Genomic DNA, 19,685 nt, shown 5'->3' on the forward strand with positions numbered 1-19,685 from the left:
TAAAATACTATACTTATCATGTGCTCACAACTTAATAATTTTTATCTTTTTTATTTAAATAAAAATATTTAAGATAAAAAATGTCAACAATTAAAATTAAATACATATATTATATATTCATTGAAATGATTAAGATCCTTATCATATTTGTATTCAAATTCATCAATGAATTTATTTCGGCCGAATTTCGATCTTTCGGCAAGAATGACGTTTTAGTCCAAAATAAGAATAAAAGGCATTTTCATGAATGTTTTCAAAGAGGCTTGCTAGGTACAAGCGGTTTGGCGCACCAACTCTCACATAGCTTTTTTTATTAAAAAAAAATAAAAGAAAAAAAAATTTGAGAGAAGAAGAAAGTTCTCTGTCTCATGAAAATCATTTTCGTCTTCAATTCGCACTGTTTCATTAAACGGATGCCTTACATTTAATATCGGTGTGCGGTTTGGTGCGTGAAATCTCTTGCAAGAAGGCTTTTCCTTTTTCAAATAGTAAGGGATTTTCTGGTATTTTTCCCAACCCCCCTTTTCCCCTTCCCTGCATAATCCCTAAAACTTCAAGCACTGAATATCGAAGTTTCGAACCTCGCCGGAAATACAGAAAGACACGTGATCAACGTAGTCCCTACCGACCACCATAAAGCAATAACAGTAAGAGCTCTCATATTTCCATCGAAATATGTTTACATCTTTCTTATCCACGATCCAGACCATAGGCTCTATCACCTAGATATCGAACAACTTGACGTCGCTCCAATGCTCCATGCCCAACGGCCAAGGTCCACTTCATCAGTAGCAACTAGTGTTGCTTCGCCACAGGTCGACGCTAGACATCCACCTTCACATTGCATGACCCGCTTCATGCCGTAAATATTTTTTTCTCATAAGAAAATCAATTTCTAGCTAGATCTAAAATGTAGATGAAAAATGGAACTAATGGAAGCTTTTAGCATTTGCAAATCCTATAGCTGATACTTATTTGATCTTTATTTGATCTTTATTTCTTCTTCTTTGTTTTGTCCACTTATTTTTCTAAAGTTTCACCAAATATATTTCATCTTTCCCATTTCGTTGAAAAAGTAGAATTCATAACTCCATGGCTGTATTTGAAATGAAGGGTAAAAGGTGAAAGGTGTGGTCCAATCATCTCATGGGCAGTTATGGACTCATGGCTATATTTGTAGTTGTGTGCTTTCTTCACAGTACATGTGTTAACGCCCAGGACGAAAGGAAAGAAAGATCAATTCCAGGGATACGCTGAGGTGGGTTGAGCCTCGATCGATATTGTTTAGAGCCCCTGATAGTGATCCGGTACAGCTGTATGGTGTCGGTGCATACATTCATGGCAGTGAACAATATTTAAATGCAGAGAAAATAAGAATAGATGAACACATAGATTTACGTAGTTCGGCACTAGGCCTACGTCCACGTGGGTTTAGGGAGGGGAGATTCTACTATAATATGTTTGTTTACAGTCTCTTATAGCCTTTCATTTCTCTTTGTACAATGGGAGTTGTAGATCTACTGCCTAGAGAAGAGGTTCTCTCTAGAGCTCTCTGTTCTGAGGTTGAAGAAGAAGTCGAAACCCAAAGAAAAAGTCGGAAGCAGCCCCTTCAAACCGCAGGCTCCCTGTCTCTTTTATTTGACCCTCTGCTTGTGTGCCCCTCGATAGTGGCGAGGGATGTTTGCTTGGCGTGTCTGACCCTCTCTCTCTTTCCTAGTTTCTTCTGAGACCTCTCTATCTCCTGACACCCTCACCCCTTAGTCCCTTCTTGTCCTCCCTCCCTCTCACTCATTTGTCTTCTAGTGATGGCCACCTTTGATGGGTTGGGTCTTAAGAACCATTTTGGGTCTGGTGTATTTTACCCCTTCATAATTGCCCACGATTCTTAAGGACAATGTAAGAAGGCCTTGAGAAGGTTCAAAGGTAAAATATGTAATTGACCTGATCCTCCTCCGTCCGTAGAGAAATAAATTCTGTGAGCTGGCCCTGGTCATCCGTTCCTCTTGCGTTAAGTAGTAAAAACTTTCAAGGAAGGGATTAGGCAGGAGATAGGCTCGATCACGTGGAGTGTGAGCGTAAAGCTTGTCTTGGCGAGGTAGGCGGGAGGTAAGCTTGACCGCATGGAGTGCGAGCGTAAAGCAAGTCTTGGCAAGATAAACGGGAGGTTAGGCTCGACCGCATGGAGACATGTAGGGCATGTGCACGTAGCTCGGCTATGACGAAAGATAGGCTCGACTGCATGGAGCAGCATAAAATGCGAGCATGTAGCTCGGTTATGGCGGGAGATAGAGATAGGCTCGACTGCATGGAGCATGTATGAAAGTAGGTCGGGCAGTCAAGTGACTTGCCTGCCTATTCGGACACCTGGGAGGTTGAGTGGTCCCTTACCTTTCCCACATGTTGACCTTTTATAAAAACAATAGTCGGTCAAGCAGCTTGTAAGACTGGACGCACCCTAAGTCTTATCGAAAGGCATACGTTCCTCCAGCGTCTTTGTTTTCGATGATGTTGGTGAATTTTCTTTTTCAGATGCGAATTGTTGTTAATGTTAGAGTATATTTATTGTAAGCCGCGCAAAGTGGTCAAGGAGCCCATCGACCCTCTGGGTCCACTTCAGTCAGTTGTGGAGTTCGGAGGCACATTAACTCCAAAGGCTCATTCCTGAAGGTAACCTACTGGCAGCGATTATGACACGAGTGTGAACACCTAGCATTTGCTTGTGGAGATGTTGTCTCAGAAGTAATGTTGGGCAGTCGAAAGGTTGAACCCACACTTCGCTGTGAGGCAGGTCGGGCCGTCTTAAGGCTGGATTTGCCTATTGACCCTCACGAGAAGGTAAGTAGAAGATTTCCAACCGCGCTATACTGTCTCAAAATTAATGTTGTACATTCGAAATACTAAACCCGCACTTTGCCTTGAGGTAGGCCGGGCCACCCAAAGGCTGGACCTGCCAATTGACCCTCATGGGAAGGTAAGTAGAAGATGTTGTAAAAGTCAAACCTGTTAGTACAAATATTTCTCAATCACAAGTGCGAAATTTACAAACCTAAGCTATCTTATTAGGGCGCGGGGAAGGTATGTGGTGTTACTCGTTTAGCGTTCTGTTGCTGGAGACAACGTTATGTTGCTGGAGATTTCGTTGGTGGGGATTTCGTTGATGAAGATTTAGTTGATGGAAGTTTCATTGATGAAGATTCCATTGATGGAGATTCTGTTGGTGGAGATTCTGTCTTCTAGACCTCGAGTAGCTGAAGGTTGACCTGCACTCCTCCGTGAGAGGGATAGAGTAGTCGTAGCCATTACACTCTTCCCTTTTGCCTAGCGGGGAGGTAAGTTGCTGATGGAGATTCTATTAGTGGAGATTCTGTTAGTGAAGATTCTGTTGATGGAGATTCCGTTAGTGGAGTTTCTGTCTTCGGATAGCCGAAGGCTAACCCGCACTCCTCCGCAAGAGGGAAAGAGCAGCCTTAGGCATTACACTTTTCCCTTTCACCTCGTAGGGAGGTAAGTTGCTGATGGAGATTCCGTTGGTGGAGATTCTGTCTTCAGGTAGCCGAAGGCTGACCCACACTCTTCCGCGAGAGGGATAGAGCAGCCTTAAGCATTTCACTCTTCCCTCTGGCCTCACAGGGAGTAAGTTATTGATGGAGATTCTGTTGGTGGAGATTTTGTCTTTTGGCAGCCAAAGGCTAACCCACACTCCTCCGCGAAAGGGATAGAGCAGTCTTAGACATTACACTAATCCCTTTCACTTAGTAGGGAGGTAAGTTTCTGATGGAGATTCCATTGGTGGAGATTCTATATTCGGGTAGTCGAAACTGACCTGCACTCCTCTGCGAGAGGGATAGAGCAGCCTTAGGCATTACACTCATCCTTTCGCCTCGCGGGGAGGTAATTATTCGGACAACGATGTGGCTGATCCCCTTTTTACCATATTGTTGTTGCTTTCATTCCTTGATGTAGCCTTCTGGCGATCAAAGGTCCCGACCCTCACTCCATCAGGGAGAGGTCGGGATGCCTCAAGCCAACCCTCCTTTAGTCCCCCAAGGAGGTAACTTATTTGGATGTTCACTGGGCTGGTCCACTCTTCACTACAACGGTGGTCGGGGTAAGTATTCATGCAGCCCTGAGGAAGGACCCGCTCTCCTTCACAGGAGGCACAAGACTGCCTCTGGCTCGACTGCATAAGATGTGAGCGTGTAGCTCGGCTATGGCAGGAGATAGGCTTGACCGCATGGACGGCGTACGAAAGTTGGCTGGGCAATCAAGTGACTTGCCTGCCTAGTTGGACACTTAGGAGGCCGGGCGGTCCTTGACCTTTCCCGCCTGTTGACTTTTTATTAAAACGATAGTGGGTCGAGCAGCTTGTAATATTGGACGCATCCTAAGTCTTATCGAAAGGCGTACATTCCTCCAGCGTCTTTGTTTTCGATAATGTTGGTAAATTTTCCATTTATGATGCGAATTATTGTTAATGTTAGAGTATGTTTATTGTAACCCGCGCATTAAGGGTTAGGGAGCCCGTTGACCCTCTGGGTCCATTTCAGGCAGTTTTGGAGCTTGGAGGCACGTTAACTCCGAAGGCTCGTTCCCGAAGGTAACTTGCTGGTAGCGGTTATGGCATGAGTGCGAACGCTAGGCGTTTGCTGGTAGAGATGTTATCTCAGAAGTAATGTCGAGCAGGCGAAAAGCTGAACCCGCACTTCGCTGTGAGGCAGGCTAAGCCGCCTTAAGGCTAGACCAGCCTGTTGACCCTCACGGGAAGGTAAGTAGAAGATGTCAAATTGCACTATACTATCTCAAAAGTAATGTCGGACAGTCAAAAGACTGAACCCACACTTCGCCATGTGGAAGGCCGGGTTGCCTTAAGGCTGGACCCGCCTGTTGACCCTCACGGGAAGGTAAGTAGAAGATGCTGCAAAGTCAAACCTGTTAGTGCAAATATTTTCCAATTACAAGTGCAAAATTTGCAAACCTGAGCTATCTTATCGGGGTGCGGTGAAGGTCTGAGGCATTATCTGTTTGGAGTTCTGTTGCTGGAGATTCCATTGATGAAGATTCAGTTGATGGAAGTTCCCTTGATGAAGATTCCGTTGATGGAGATTCTGTTGCTGGAGATTCTATCTTCGGGTAGTCGAAGACTGACTCACACTCTTCCGCGAGAGGGATAGAGTAGCCTTAGGCATTACACTCTTCCCTTTTGCCTCGCGGGGAGGTAAATTGCTGATGGAGATTCTGTTGGTGGAGGTTCCTTTAGTGGAGATTCTGTCTTCGGGTAGCCGAAGGCTGACCCACACTCCTCCGCGAGAGGGATAAAGCAGCTTAAAGCATTACGCTCTTTCCTTTAGCCTCGCAGAGAGGTAAGTTGCTGATGAAGATTGCGTTGGTGGAGATTCTGTCTTTGGGTAGCCAAGGGCTAACTTGCACTCCTCCACGAGAGGGATAGAGCAGCTTTAGGCATTACACTCATCCCTTTCGCTTTGCGGGGAGGTAAGTTGCTGATGGAGATTCCTTTGGTGGAGATTCTGTCTTAGGGTAGCCGAAAGCTGACCCGCACTCCTCCACGAGAGGGATAGAGCAGCCTTAGACATTACACTCATCTCTTTCGCCTCAAGGGGAGGTAAGTTGCTGATAGAGATTACGTTGGTGGAGATTTCGTTGATGAATATTCAATTGATGGAAGTTCCCTTGATGGAGATTCTGTTGCTGAAAATTCTATCTTCGGGTAGCCGAAGACTGACCCACACTCTTCCGTGAGAGGGATAGAGTAGCCTTAGGCATTACACTGTTTCATTTCGCCTCGCGGGGAGGTAAATTGCTGATGGAGATTTTGTTGGTGGAGATTCCTTTAGTGGAGATTCTGTCTTCGGGTAGCCAAAGGCTGATCTGCACTCCTCTGCGAGAGGGATAGAGCAGCCTGAAGCATTATACTCTTCCCTTTAGCCTCGCAGAGAGGTAAGTTGCTGATGGCGATTGCGTTGGTGGAGATTCTGTCATTGGGTAGTCGAAGGCTAACCCGCACTCCATGAACGAAATCCTTTGAACTCACAATAAATTTGAAAACTCACCAAGAAAGCCAAAATCAAGTCAATGGATAGAAAACCTAGACTTGTTGAGAACTCGTTTCAAGAATCTAGATTATATTAAAATCTAGACCCATTGAAGAACCTGTCTCAAGAATCCAGATTACAAGGAGGAACGCCACAAAGGTTGTGATTTATCTTTGATAAGTTCAAAAGTTCAATCAAGAACAAGAGGAGATAAAACTCAACTCACAATGAATAAATTCATCAAATTTCATAAATTTTTTAACATGAGGCAACAAAGACTATTTAAAACAAAACCTAATCAAACCATAGCCAAAATAAAGCCCCTTTTATCCAAAATGCCTCTGGATGAAGAGTGTCGTGGCTACAGTAACGCTACAATAACCTTTTGAAACCCTAGTTCCTAAAAAGTAACTTTCCAAATAAGCCATTGGCCAAAATACAAGGTCTTCCCAAAAACCCTAGTTCATAAGAAATAATAATTTTCCCAACATGCCCTTGAATAGGTGCCTCCCTTAAGTTATTCTCATAATAAATCTAATTATTCTAAACTAATAAAATAAGTCATTTAAATGAATTAAACAAGTTAAAAGCCTTCAAGTGCCCAAAACCTTTAAGTGATGTTGTTGCACTCTTCCATAGCTTGTATAAAATGAATCAAAACTGGATCTTCATCCTTCAAGCCCATCTTGAATGTTGGGCTCTTGCTAGACTCGCCCTAAGTGGATTGTATCGCCTTATTGATCTTCTTGGCTCTTGATCTTGTGATTGACCCATCTGAAACTTGCAAAAGATCTTTAAGATTAGGCCCATTTTGATTCCCATAATTCCCCCTCTCCTTAAAAGGATTCGACCTTGAATCTCCACTTGGATCAAAGGGAAAAATGTTAGTAACATTGAAAATTGCAGAAACATGATACTTACCTGAAAGATCCACTTTATATGCATTTTCATTAATTTTCTTAAGAATTTGAAAATGTTCATCCAAACTACTCTTATCATCAACAAGCAAAAACATCAAAGGTAAAAGAGTAAGTGGATTAAAACCATATACAATTTCAAACGGAGAATAAGAAATAGTAATATGGAAGGTTTTATATGCACACTCTAATAAGGACAAATGATACTCCCACAAACATCCATGTAACAATTCAATGAATGACAAACGATATTCCTACAAACGTTCATGAAACACACCTAAATCTTTCCTTACACCAAAATGACCATTCCAATTATATGCAAACTCAATGAATGGCAAGTAATATTTCTACAAATGTTCATGCAACATGTTAATGAATGACAAATGATGCTTCCACAAACGTTCATGCAATACGTCAATGAATGGCAAATGGTACTCCCACAAATGTTCATGCAACACATTGAAAGTCTTCCTTACACCAAAGTTACCCAACAAACCACCATGTCTATCACACACAAGCAACTTATGCATAAAACTAGTAGGCACACAAAATCTATTCTCTCTAAACAAGTGCCAATCTAGTTTATAGAACTTACCAAATGATGCTTTCTCACTTGTTCCATACACACTAGAAAAGTCATCATCGTTAGCATGCAATTTCTTATCATATTCAAGTCTTAATAATTTTGCATCTAAAATGAAGACAAGGACATACCTTCCTGCTAAAGCATCAACCACAAAATTTTTCATACCTTGTGTGTATTTGAATACATGAGGAAATGTCTCAATGAATTGCACCCATTTGGCATGCATTCTATTCAGCTTACCTTGTCCCTTTAAGTGCGTCAATGACTCATGTTCTTCAAAGAAAGATCGGTTAGGAATTGTCACACTTAGTACAAAATCAATTTAGTGCTCTATCTCTCTAATAGATAGTAATCCACTAAACACACTGCTAGAAAACACGACCTCATATCCCTGCAACAAAGAGACAACAATATTAGGCAAAGATACGTCAAGTTCGTTAGTATTAAGACTCGCCTTAGCGTAAAAACTCACTTTTCTCTTTGTTTTTCTCCCACTTTCTTCACTCTCTTTTCTTTCCACTCTCTTTTTCTTTTTCTGTCTCTTTTTTCCTTTCACTCTCTTTTTTCTTTTCACTCTATTTTTCTTCATCTTTTTTTGAACTCTCGGCCTCACAATTATTTTCCAACTCATTTTTTTTTTTAAGGTCTCAGCCTCACTATTTTTTTTTTCTCAATCTCACATTCACTCTTACTTTTTAGCTCACTCTCACTCTCACTCTCACTCTTGCTTTTTAGCTATCTCTTTTTCACTTTTTTCTTATCACTCTCACTTTCACTCTTTCTTTTTTGATCAATCCCATTTTCACTTCTTTTTTTAGCCACCTTACTTTTCAGTTTCAGTTGGTCCCCATGGACATGTGTTGGAGTTAAAGGAACAAGTTTGATTATTTTTTCATCCTTTTCAAAACTGTACATGTTCCTTAACCCATCATGGATCACCTTCCTATCATACTGCTATAGCTTTCCCAAAAAACTATGGCTAGCATGCATATGCACTACATCACAAAGCACCATATTTTGGTATTTCTCAATTGAAAAAGAAACTAGCACTTGCTTATTTACCCTAACCTCCCCACAATCACTCAACCACTGCAACTTGTATGGTCTAGGGTATTTCAAGGTAGGTAAATTTAATTTCTCAACTAAAGTAGTGCTAACCAAATTAATACAACTCCTCAAATCAATGATCATACTACATACCTTGTTGGTGATGTGGCATCTAGTATGAAAAATATTCTCGCTTTGTTGCTCTGTATCATCCATCTTAATTTGTGTATTGAGTGCACGTCTGGCAACAAAAGACTCACCATACTCTTCATTCTCAAACATATTCTCAAAACTAGGCTCATGTCGCCTATTACCTCTCCCACATTGCAGATTTCTAATTACCTCTTCTTGATGATCCATCTTATCTTTCACTTCACTCAACACCAAGTTCAACCGCTTAAACTGTTATTGCATGACTTGCAACACAAATGATGAGTTATCTGCCATCCCCTTTGGTGATGAGTCATTCCTATGAGACATTGTAATGTGCTGCACAAAAAGAATGTTAGTGGAAAATCTCACACACTCCCTTACGTCTTTACACTCAAATAATGGCACTCAACTCGTGTTTCACTCTTATTTGACTTTTTATCCGATAATAGTCTCACACTCTCTTGCCTTTTACCTCAAGAGTTCTTCCACTCAAGTTCTTTAAGAACTAATTGAACTCAATCAAGACAATACAACCTTATTTTATCTCAACTAGTAATTAAGTCCAAGAAACAAGAACAAGAGAAACACAGAAGGAATAAAAACGACACGTGAATCAAGGAAATTATACGAATGAAACAGTAATTATAAGAACAGATACCAACTAGAATAATAATGTATGCAGCCCATTTGATGATAAGACTCAAGAAAAAATTTCGGATTATTATTATTATTTTTTTTCTGGACGATTTTTTTTTCTTGTATTTTCACCAACTGATTTGATCACAATCAAGAATAAGCAATTGAGAAAACCCTATCAATAACTCAAAAATCCTAAGATAAGTGTGATATACGGCAGCCCCTAGAACAAGAGATTTCAGCCAACACAAACCCTAGAACAATGAAATTTGTCAGCCCTAAGAATAGTGAAGAAGTTCAGCAGCCACCTTTTTTTTTTTTTTTTTGTAATCCTAGAACAATGAAGCCCAAGAATTAAACATGCAGAAAATAAAAGATAGAATCATACCTGATTGGAAAGCTTGCTCTGAATATCAAATGATATGAACCCGCGAGAACGAAATCCTTTGAACTCACAATAAATTTGAAAACTCTCCAAAAAAGTCAAAATCAAGTCAATCGAGGGAGAACCTAGACCTGTCGAGAACTCGTTTCAAGAACCTAGATTATATTAAAATCTAGACTCATTGAAGAACCTGTCTCAAGAATCCAGATTACAAGGAGTAACGCCACAAATGTTGTAATTTACTTTTGATAAATTTAAAAGTTCAATCAAGAACAAGAGAAGATAAAACTCAACTCACAATGAATAAATTCATCAAATTTCATAAACTTTTTAACATGAGGCAACAAAGACTATTTAAAACAAAACCTAATCAAACCCTAGCAAAAATAAAGCCCATTTTACGCAAAATGCCCCTGGATGAATAGTGTCGCGGCTACAGTGACGCTACTGTAACCTTTTGAAATCCTAGTTTCTAAAAAGTAACTTTCCAAATAAGCCCTTGGTCAAAATATAAGGCCTTCCCAAAAACTCTAGTTCATGAGAAATAATAACTTTTCCAACATGCCCTTGAATAGGTGCACCTCTTAAGTCTTTCGCATAATAAATCTAATTATTCTAAACTAATAAAATAAGTCATTTAAATGAATTAAACAAGTTAAAAGCCTTCAAGTGTCCAAAGCCTTTAAGTGATGTTGTTGCCCTCTTTCATAGCTTGTATCAAATGAATCAAAATTGGATCTTCATCCTTCAAGTCCATCTTGAATGTTGGGCTATTGCTAGACTCGTCCTAAGTGGATTGTATCACTTTATTGATCTTCTTGGCTCTTGATCTTGTGATTAAACCATCTGGAACTTGCAAAAGATCTTTAAGATTAGGCCCACTTTGGTTCCCATCACCTCCGCGAGAGGGATAGAGCAACTTTAGGCATTACACTCATCCATTTCGCCTCGCTGGGAGGTAAGTTGCTGATGGAGATTCTTTTGGTGGAGATTCTATCTTTGGATAGTCGAAAGCTGACTCGCACTCCTCAGCGAGAGGGATAGAGCAGCCTTAGGCATTACACTCATCCCTTTCGTCTCATGGGGAGGTAAGTTATTGGTATAGATTACGTTGGTGGAGATTCCGTTGATGGAGATTTTGTCTTCGGTAGCTAAAAGCTAACCCGCACTCCTTTGCGAGAGGGATAGAGCAGCCTTAGGCATTACACTCATCTCTTTCGCCTCGCGGGGAGGTAAGTTGATGATAGAGATTATGTTGGTGGAGATTCTGTTGATGGAGATTCTGTCTTCGGTTGCCGAAGGCTGACCTGCACTCCTCCGCGAGAGGGATAGAGCAGCCTGAAGCATTACACTTTTCCCTTTCAGCTTGCAGAGAAGTAAGTTGCTGATGGAGATTCAGTTGGTAGAGATTTTGTCTTTGGGTAGTCGACGGCTGACCCAAACTCCTCTGCGAGAGGGATAGAGTAGCCTTAGGCACTCATCCCTTTCGCCTCGGGGGGAGGTAAGTTGCTGAGGAAGATTCCTTTGGTGGAGATTTTGTTTTTGGGTAGCCAAAAGCTGACCAGCACTCCTCCGCAAGAGGGATAGAGTAGTCTTAGGCATTACACTCTTCATTTTCGCCTAGCAGGGTGGTAATTATTCGGACAATGATGTGGCTGATCTTCTTTTTACAGTATTGTTACTGCTCTCATTCCTCAGTGTAGCCTTCGGGCGGTCGAAAGACCCGGCCCGCACTCCATTGGGGAGAGGTTGGGATACCTCAAGCCAACCTGCCCCTTTAGTCCCCCAAAGAGGTAACTATTTCGGATGGCTGCTGGGCAGAAAATGCCGGTACGCCACTCGGTGGCTGCTGGTGGCTCTGCCGTGGTGAGATTGGGCCAAGGAGGTCTCAACCACAAGCAGTCTCGTGCACGTGTCATGCAGTGAGGTCTCTGTCGTGGGACGGTGGTCGTGGACCTTCTCTAAGGAGACAGACGGCACCGGTGGTTCATTTGGTGACCGCCGACACTGCCCCTGGCTATGCCACGATGATGTCGTGGCTCACTTGGGTGCATGATGTTGTGCACCTACGTGCACAACTCAAACGTGGGTGGGGGCCACTGGCGTCGAAACAGAAACCATCGGCGGTTTAGCAGGCCTCACAATGGGGTAGCGCGAGGCACCTTGCTGCTCGGCCTCTGTGTACTTGTGTATGCACCCAGTGTTTTCCAAAGTACATGAAACAATGGCATTTACAGCTTAAGTGGCCGGGAAGTTTGGGATCTCAGTCCTACATGCTAGATGTATAAAAAGTGCAGTGCATATTAATTGCCCATTTTCTGCAGTAGTGCTTTTCATAAAAATAAAAGTGGAAAGACTGAAGATACTTATCTGGACAACTTTCATTGCTCCTTCGGATATTATTTAGCACGCCTAGAAATTATCCTTCTTTCGCTTCCGGTGCAAAAATAATTTCGATCCTACAGATGGTGTCATTGTTAACGCCAAAAAACCCGCAGCCCGGAAGGGAAGAAAAATCCATTCTTGAGACGCGCTGAGGTGGGCTGGGCCTAGATCGATGTTGTTTGGAGCTCCCAACAGTGGTCCAGTGCAGCTGTACGATGTCAGTGTGTACATCATGGCGGTGAACAATATTTAAATGCAGAGAAAATAAAAAGGGATGAGCACACAGATTTATATGGTTCGGCACTAGGCCTACATCCATGGGGGTTTGGAGAGGATAGATTCCACTATAATATGCTTGTTTACAATTTCTCACAGCCTCTCATTTCTCATTGTACAATGGGAGCAGTAGATCTAATGGCTGGAGAAGAGGTTCTTTCTGGTGCTCTGTCTTAAGGTTGAAGAAGAAGTCGAAGCCCAAAGAAAAAGTCGGAAGCAGCCCCTTCATACCATAGGCTCCCTGTCCCTTTTATCTGACCATTTGCTTGTGTGCCCCTAGATAGTGGTGATGGATGTTTGCTTTGTGTGTCTAACCCTCTCTCATTTTCCTACTTTCTCCTAACACCTCTTTGTCTTCTGACACCCTCACCATGTTCCTTCTTGTCCCCCTCTCTCTCACTCATCTGTCTTCTAGTGATAGCCCCCTTTGATGGGTTGCGTCTTAAAAATCATTTTGGGCTTGACGTATTTACCCTCTCACAATGTGCATAGTGACTTTTCAATATGAGATGAATTCGTAGCAGGAGAAGACCATTTTTGTAGTTGTGGGAAATTGAATGCGAGGAGGGATGGTGGAAATAGTCTAAGCATTTAGACCCACGCTTTTTGGTTCTTTAGCTGCACATGTTATAATCTATTGTCTTCCTCATATCGTCTATTGTTGCTGGAGAAGAGAATTTTTTGGGAGATTTCGAGGATGCTACTGTGAAAAAAAAAGGGAGAAATGATTCAGATGGCCATGTTAAAAGCTCAGCTGCTGTCTTGATGTTATTAAAAGCTCAAACTATAAGCTTGAGCATTGTTTCAGATTGAGATTTTTCTTTTCTTTTTTTCAAATTGATTCAAATATGTTGGTTGCAAGTGTCTTCATTGATATTAATATATTTTTTGGGTGTGAATCAATGTTTTTGAATTTCGTACCACATCGGTTTGCACGGTTGAAATATTTTATTTTTGTAGTGTAATTGATATAGAGAAGGGTATAGTTTCGTACCGATTAGAATTTCGACCGTTTTGGTCTGTACCAGCCGATATTTTGGCCTTTACTTTTTTTTTTTTCTTCAAATTACAGACTCATTTTTTGACCTACCGATTCATACCAGACTATTTATAATTTATATATATATTTATACATAATTTATTAATATATAAACTATTATTTTAGAATATAATTTATATATATATATTTATATATATATAATTTATTCATATATAGACTATTTCGAAACGGTCACCGATACGATATGAAAAACATTAGTGTGAATCTCTAAAAATAATAATTATTTCAAAACGGTACACTGAAATATATCAATATCAAAATATTTTGTTTCAGTATCTCAATCGAAACGGAATTCAAAACTTTGGTTCTAAGTTGATCTCTGCTCTTTTTTGGACATCCCTCCCTCTCTCTCAAGTTTCGTTTGGATACTGAGACGAGATGCGATGATTTTAGATGAGTTAAATAAAATATTATAATAATATTATTTTTTAATATTATTATTATTTTAAATTTTAAAAATATTAAATTATTTATTATATTTTAAATAAAAATTTAAAAAAATTATAATAATAAAATAAGATGATAACATTTATGTATCAAACGATTCCTTACTCCCCCGGGGGCACCGCCTCTGTTTAACACCTTTGCACCCTTCCTCAACCACTTGAGACCCAAGCTCCCATCTCAGTCGCGAGAACCATGATTTTCTGCGTGGAGCGTTTTAGGGGAGCGATTGTACATCTCAACCTCGACAAACCGCTTGATTCTTAAAGTTGAGGTGAGCGGTCACATATCAGCCATCTATGTTGTTGTAGTTCGTCCATTTCTTGGAGTCAGATGTGGACAAGGACTATCTTTGCCCTAACGTTTTCCATTTTCTTGGAGTCAGATTTCCTAACCTGCAAGATTCAGTGGACAGGTGCCATCTCTGCCCTAATTTTTCTGCCATACAGTTACTTGAAGGTTCTGTTAATGTTAGATAACAATTGGGACTTAGAACATTTTCCGCCATTGAAGTAAGTTCATGGTATCATTTGGTTTTGTTAATGTTAGATAATAATGGAATGGTTATGCATGGTCATAAGTAGTAGAGGAAAACCATTTCGGCTAACCTAGTAATAAATCTGGATTTCATTTATCTGGATTTCATTTGTATGGAATGATACAACTTGTTTTTATCAAAAGGTTATTATATAGGAAGATCTTGAGCTTATAGTGGAGCGTTCTGTTAGAGAAATGTCGTTGGCTTAGCCGTTTGCCATTGCAATGAAAAATTTAGCTAATTTGATCAAAATCGTGTACATTGAATTAGTCATCAGCCAAACATTTTGATTATTTTTTTTTTATAAGTAATAAGAAAATTTTATTCATATGAATGAAATTTGCATAACCCGTGTACACAGGAAGTATACAAAAGAAAACACCTAATTACATTCTAGCTAAGGAAAGAAAGTCATGGACATTGTTTCCATCATGTACAATGGCTGAAAACCATAGCATTAAAGTGCGCATAAAAAAATTCTGAAATTCCTTTATTGTGCGTTCCTTATCTTCAAAACATCTCTCATTCCTCTCGGACCATGTGCACCACATGATACACAACGGGATCATCTTCCATACTGCCGCGACTTGGGGACAGCCCTGAAGCTCCTTCCAACAAGCCAATAAATCCACCACCCGCTGAGGCATTACCCAAGTAATATCCATTCTTCTAAAGATCGCATTTCATAACCCCCTCGTGACCTCACAATGCAGAAGTAAGTGATCTACAGATTCTCCCTGTTTTTTGCACAAATAGCATCAATCCATCACCATGATTCCCCTCTTTCTCAAATTGTCCATAGTCAAGATCTTCCCAAGAGCAGCAGTCCATATGAAAAAAACTACCTTAGTAGGCAGTCATGATCTCCAAATCCTCTTCCATGGAAATGATACATGGCCTTGGGTTGATTATTTTGATTATTAATTATAGTAAATCAACAACGGTAGCTCTAGGCATCATTTTTTGATCCTATTTCTCTCTAAGCAGCAACATCCTCTCTGGCACTCACTCTCTCTTCTCGTGCGCCTCGTTCCATATCTGCCCTCCCTCTGCCAACGAAGCTCCCTTGTAGCACCACTCACCACAACATCATCTTCATTGACGCCACCACAGATTAGGTAACTGGTAAGCCAACCGCAATTCCCTTCCTCTTGTTCTCCCCCTCTCTTTCTCGTCTATGCCTATGCTCTCATAGTCTCTCTCTCTCTCTCTCTCTCTCTCTCCCTCTCTTTCCGGAAAAATTTGGGTTTGCATCTATAGAAATTGGGTCTGCCAAAAAATTTATTGATTTGTTAGATTTGGCATTGGGGCTTATAAATTTGAGCTTGGAATTTGAGGCTTCTTAGGTTTTGGATTTTGAGGTTGGAATTTGGGCCTTCTAGGAATTACAATTTTGAGGTTGGAATTTTAGGGGACTAGTGATTGTGGTTATGAGAGAGAGAGAGAGAGAACAATCAGTGGCAGAGAAGAGAGTTATTGTGGATTTACCTTTTCTTCACAACAAATCCTCTTCTTTCGTGTTTACTAGAGTACCCACCATTACCAAGTATGGAGTTTGATGCCAAGCTTTGAGGAACCTAGGACATTCCAGCTGCAAGATTAAAAAGAATCCTTGCGAGAAGTACCATCCCAAAGGGGCAGGTGGCTCTACCTTTCCTATTGAATCTTCCAAAAGAACATCACTAAAGGTTTTCTACTATTATGACCAATCAATGCACCCAACAACATTTGAATATTCATGCAACATGGAGTTTTTTGGAAAGCTCGTGCAGTTCCTAGCCAAGCTTTCGAGAATGACAGAGTGGAGATTACAGAGATCTTCTACACGACCTGGAGAAAATCATATTACCATTAAATAAAAAAAAATAATATTTTAATAATGTAGATGAAAGAATGGCTCAATGAGTGTAGATTGTATTTTATATAGATTAGGCAAAGTAGTAAAAGTGAATCATTTTAGCTAAATTTGACTATAACTTTGCCCAATCCAATACCAATACTCTTAGTGCTTTCCTCCATGAATACCCAAAACCAAAACCCTACACCATTCCTCCCTCTAAAGTCAAAAATGCCAAAAAAGCTTCTAGCAATCAGTCTAAAAAGTGCCAACATATATCTAAAACCGGATATCCAGTTACAACCTAGGTAGTCCAGATATCCGAGTTTAAATCCGCAGCCAAAACGGGATGCTCGCCTGGGTTTTGACCGGTGGTTCTAGCTGGGGGGATGTTGGGCTGCTTCTAAAAACCTGGATACGGACCCGGGTATTTCCTGATACTCGGATCTGTACTCGAATGCCTAGCCTTGTCGTGATTTCGCCAAGAAGTCAGTATGCGTCCCTGTCTCTCTTCTAGATAATCGATATTTGATTTTTTGATTCATTCCACTGAGAAAATCCTGGTTTAGAAAAGAAAAGGAAAATATAAGAATAGTAAAATATGAGATTCACGTCTAGATTTGTATATGAGCTGGTCTCCTTATTGTTATCATGTTTTGTTTTTGTGTTTGGTGTTTATTAGCACTTAGTTCTTGCTTGTGCTCTGTTTAGCTAATGAGAGAACCAAGGAAAGTAGGGGGCTTTATAAACCATGTATGTGATAGGTTATTACTTGGAAATTTAAACTAAATGTTTTGTGGTTTATGTTTTTGTAGTATTCTTTTCCCAACTTTTTAAAAATGAAAAATCCCACCTGAACCAGATCATTCAGCGGCGTAATCCTCGGCGGTAGTGGAACATTCTTATTGTGTAATTTCTTTTTAAGGGTAACAACCACGTTGTTGAGGATGTTTATATGTGCAAGTTTGGTGGTGAGATGGTGTGTCATCTTTTATCTTTGGTCTAATTTATAGTAATGTTTTAGTCTTTCAGGTCTTTAATTAACTGGCTTAGATTGTCGAGATCTTGGGATGTTATAAGGGTGGTTTGGTGAGGGTAGGTTACCGCAGTTGCCCAAAAAATGCTTTAAGAAGTTTTAGGTGATATGCTATTATTGTAATCATTCATCTGTCATTGATTTGGTTGTTGTGTATTGTAGCTGCAGCTTGGTTGTTGAGTTTTATTTGAAAAAAATAAATATATTTTATATTTTCTTCAGTTGGGTTTCATGTGCATATTGTGGTAATACTTGTTGATTTTGTGATTTTATTGTGCTATATGGTCCAATTTTGGTGCCGAAACCTCCATGTACATCTAAGTTTTGAATTCCATATCTGTGGGCGATCTTTATTTTTTGAACCAAGGGGTCAATTTTCTAATTTTCTAATCGACTAAAATATTTCTTTTCTGTTGTAGGGTCTATGTTGGGATTCACATTTCGGGATTCAGAGACTTCCTGTTGAAACCAGATCTTATTTGAGCCATTGGGGACTCAGGATTTGAACATTCATCGGAAGGCAAAATCTTTTCATAATATCTCGGTGGGTAACAACAATATATTATGCCAAAGTGTTGAAACTTCCGCACCTTCCTACATTTTTGTCAGGAAAAATTGGATTTTTGTCAACATCTATTGTATACTCTTTTGTGTACTTGGATGTCACCTCTCTTTGAGATTCAATAAAAAATAGCCATACTTAATTAAAAAGAAAAGGAAAATTGGATACTAGATATGGATTTTATAATCTTCATAAGTATTCTTCAAATTTGGTTTTGATTTTCTAGTCTTGCACTCATGCTACACGCCATTGCTGTGGATTTCTTTTCAGTTTTGCAATAATCTTGGGTTAATTTTGCTGTTTGTTCTATATTTTTATGTTTCTCTTCACTGTGGCTGATTTGGGTACTTATTCTAATATTGGTCTATCGTGACCAAATTGCTCCTAATCGAGTTTTTAACTAGATATACTTCAATAGCTCCAAAGAATAACAAAACGGTTAAAACCCAAGTACCATATCTGTCCATTCTAGTGGAACCCTACGTGAAATTGATTAAGATGATGTGTTTTGTAGATTCTGAACTAATGAAAAAAATAGTCTTTTGTTTGGATAGCTGTTAATTTTTTCAAGTTGTACTGTCTTCAATTTTCCTCTGAATGTGAATTATGCTTCCAGTGTGTGCAAGTAATGCAAGTGAATGATGCATCCTTTGTACTATAATTTTGTTTTGATAGGAATGAGCCGATTACAAGGGCCCTCGCCCCTGAAGCGCAAACGGCCAGACTCAAATACACCTTCTGGGTCTTTGACCGAACATGAACGTCTCCTCTATGATCTGATCCGAAGCAAGCAAGACATGGCAATATGGACAAGGGACATGAAACGAGAAACAAACCTTCCTGACAATGTGGTTACCAAATCCCTCAAGTCACTTCAAACCAAGAAATTGATAAAAGAGGTAGTGAACATCCAAAATAAAGGCAGGAAACACTATATTGCGACAGAGTTTGAACCATCAATGGAAATAACTGGTGGGACTTGGTATGCCGAGGGGAACCTTGATACGGAGTTTATAAACTTTCTGAAAAAACACTGTGTAAAGATCATTTATGAGCAGAAAGTCACTACACTGGAGGGAATCTTGGACACAATCAGAAGGAGTAGAGCCTTCAATGTTGAGTTCACATCACAACAAGTTGAAGAGATAGTGAATTCTTTGGTTTTGGACAATGAGATAATGGAGGTGAAGAGCAATGGAATAGGGGAGTTTGATTCTATTCCTGTTGGGAGAGTTTGTTATACATGCGCAAGCAAAGGCAATAATGGGGAACCGAAGATTGGGGCCATGGCTTCCATTCCATGTGGAGTTTGTCCACAGATAAGTTTATGTACACCGGATGGCATAATTTCCCCGAAGACTTGTGTCTACTTCACCAAATGGTTGGACTTCTAAATATATCACTGCAGAGTTTCTGATATAGTCTGCAGGGCTTTCCTCCCCTATCTTTTCTCTCTTTCCCAGGGTCCTAGTTTTGCTTGTGTTAGTGTCTCACAAGAATGCAACGATTCTTTATCCTTTCTCAGTTTACGATATTGATTGCCATTTTTTAACATGAAATATTGGTTAGATCATCTTGATGGGTTTTCACAATTTTTGTCGTTTACAGTCTAAATGATTGATGAAAGTAATTTTACTTTAAATTTGTCTTCCATCTCTTATTCTCTCGCGAAGGTAATGATAGTAAAGAATATCATAGTAAAAGGATGGGTTTTGTCTAATACAACTGAGGTTTCACTTCGGGTACACATAATTGAATAAGCAAATGTTGAGC

The 19,685-nt window shown here is 40.1% G+C and overlaps 1 protein-coding gene across 3 annotated transcripts; it reads left to right on the forward strand.

Moving 5' to 3' along the window:
• Positions 1–14,026: 14,026 nt before the first annotated feature.
• Positions 14,027–19,329, forward strand: LOC108999462 (DNA-directed RNA polymerase III subunit rpc6-like). Of its 3 annotated transcripts, XM_035687996.1 has the most exons (4): positions 14,057–14,213; positions 14,325–14,354; positions 17,770–17,894; positions 18,588–19,329. In XM_035687996.1, exon 4 carries the CDS (start codon positions 18,590–18,592, stop codon positions 19,304–19,306), a length of 717 nt encoding a protein of 238 aa, XP_035543889.1. In that variant the 5' UTR covers positions 14,057–14,213; positions 14,325–14,354; positions 17,770–17,894; positions 18,588–18,589; the 3' UTR covers positions 19,307–19,329. The 3 variants fall into 3 exon arrangements, with proteins under 3 accessions (XP_035543888.1, XP_035543889.1, XP_035543890.1); XM_035687995.1 differs by having other exon boundaries at positions 14,027–14,354; XM_035687997.1 differs by lacking the exons at positions 14,057–14,213; positions 14,325–14,354 and adding an exon at positions 14,361–14,451.
• Positions 19,330–19,685: the final 356 nt, after the last annotated feature.

Source organism: Juglans regia, chromosome 3, assembly GCF_001411555.2.
Source record: "Juglans regia cultivar Chandler chromosome 3, Walnut 2.0, whole genome shotgun sequence".
In the NCBI taxonomy this organism is placed as follows: Eukaryota; Viridiplantae; Streptophyta; class Magnoliopsida; order Fagales; family Juglandaceae; genus Juglans; species Juglans regia.

What these genes read in the sequence shown, in the direction of transcription:
- LOC108999462 (XM_035687995.1), top strand. Translation starts at nt 18,590, where the DNA reads ATGAGCCGATTACAAGGGCCCTCGCCCCTGAAGCGCAAACGGCCAGAC.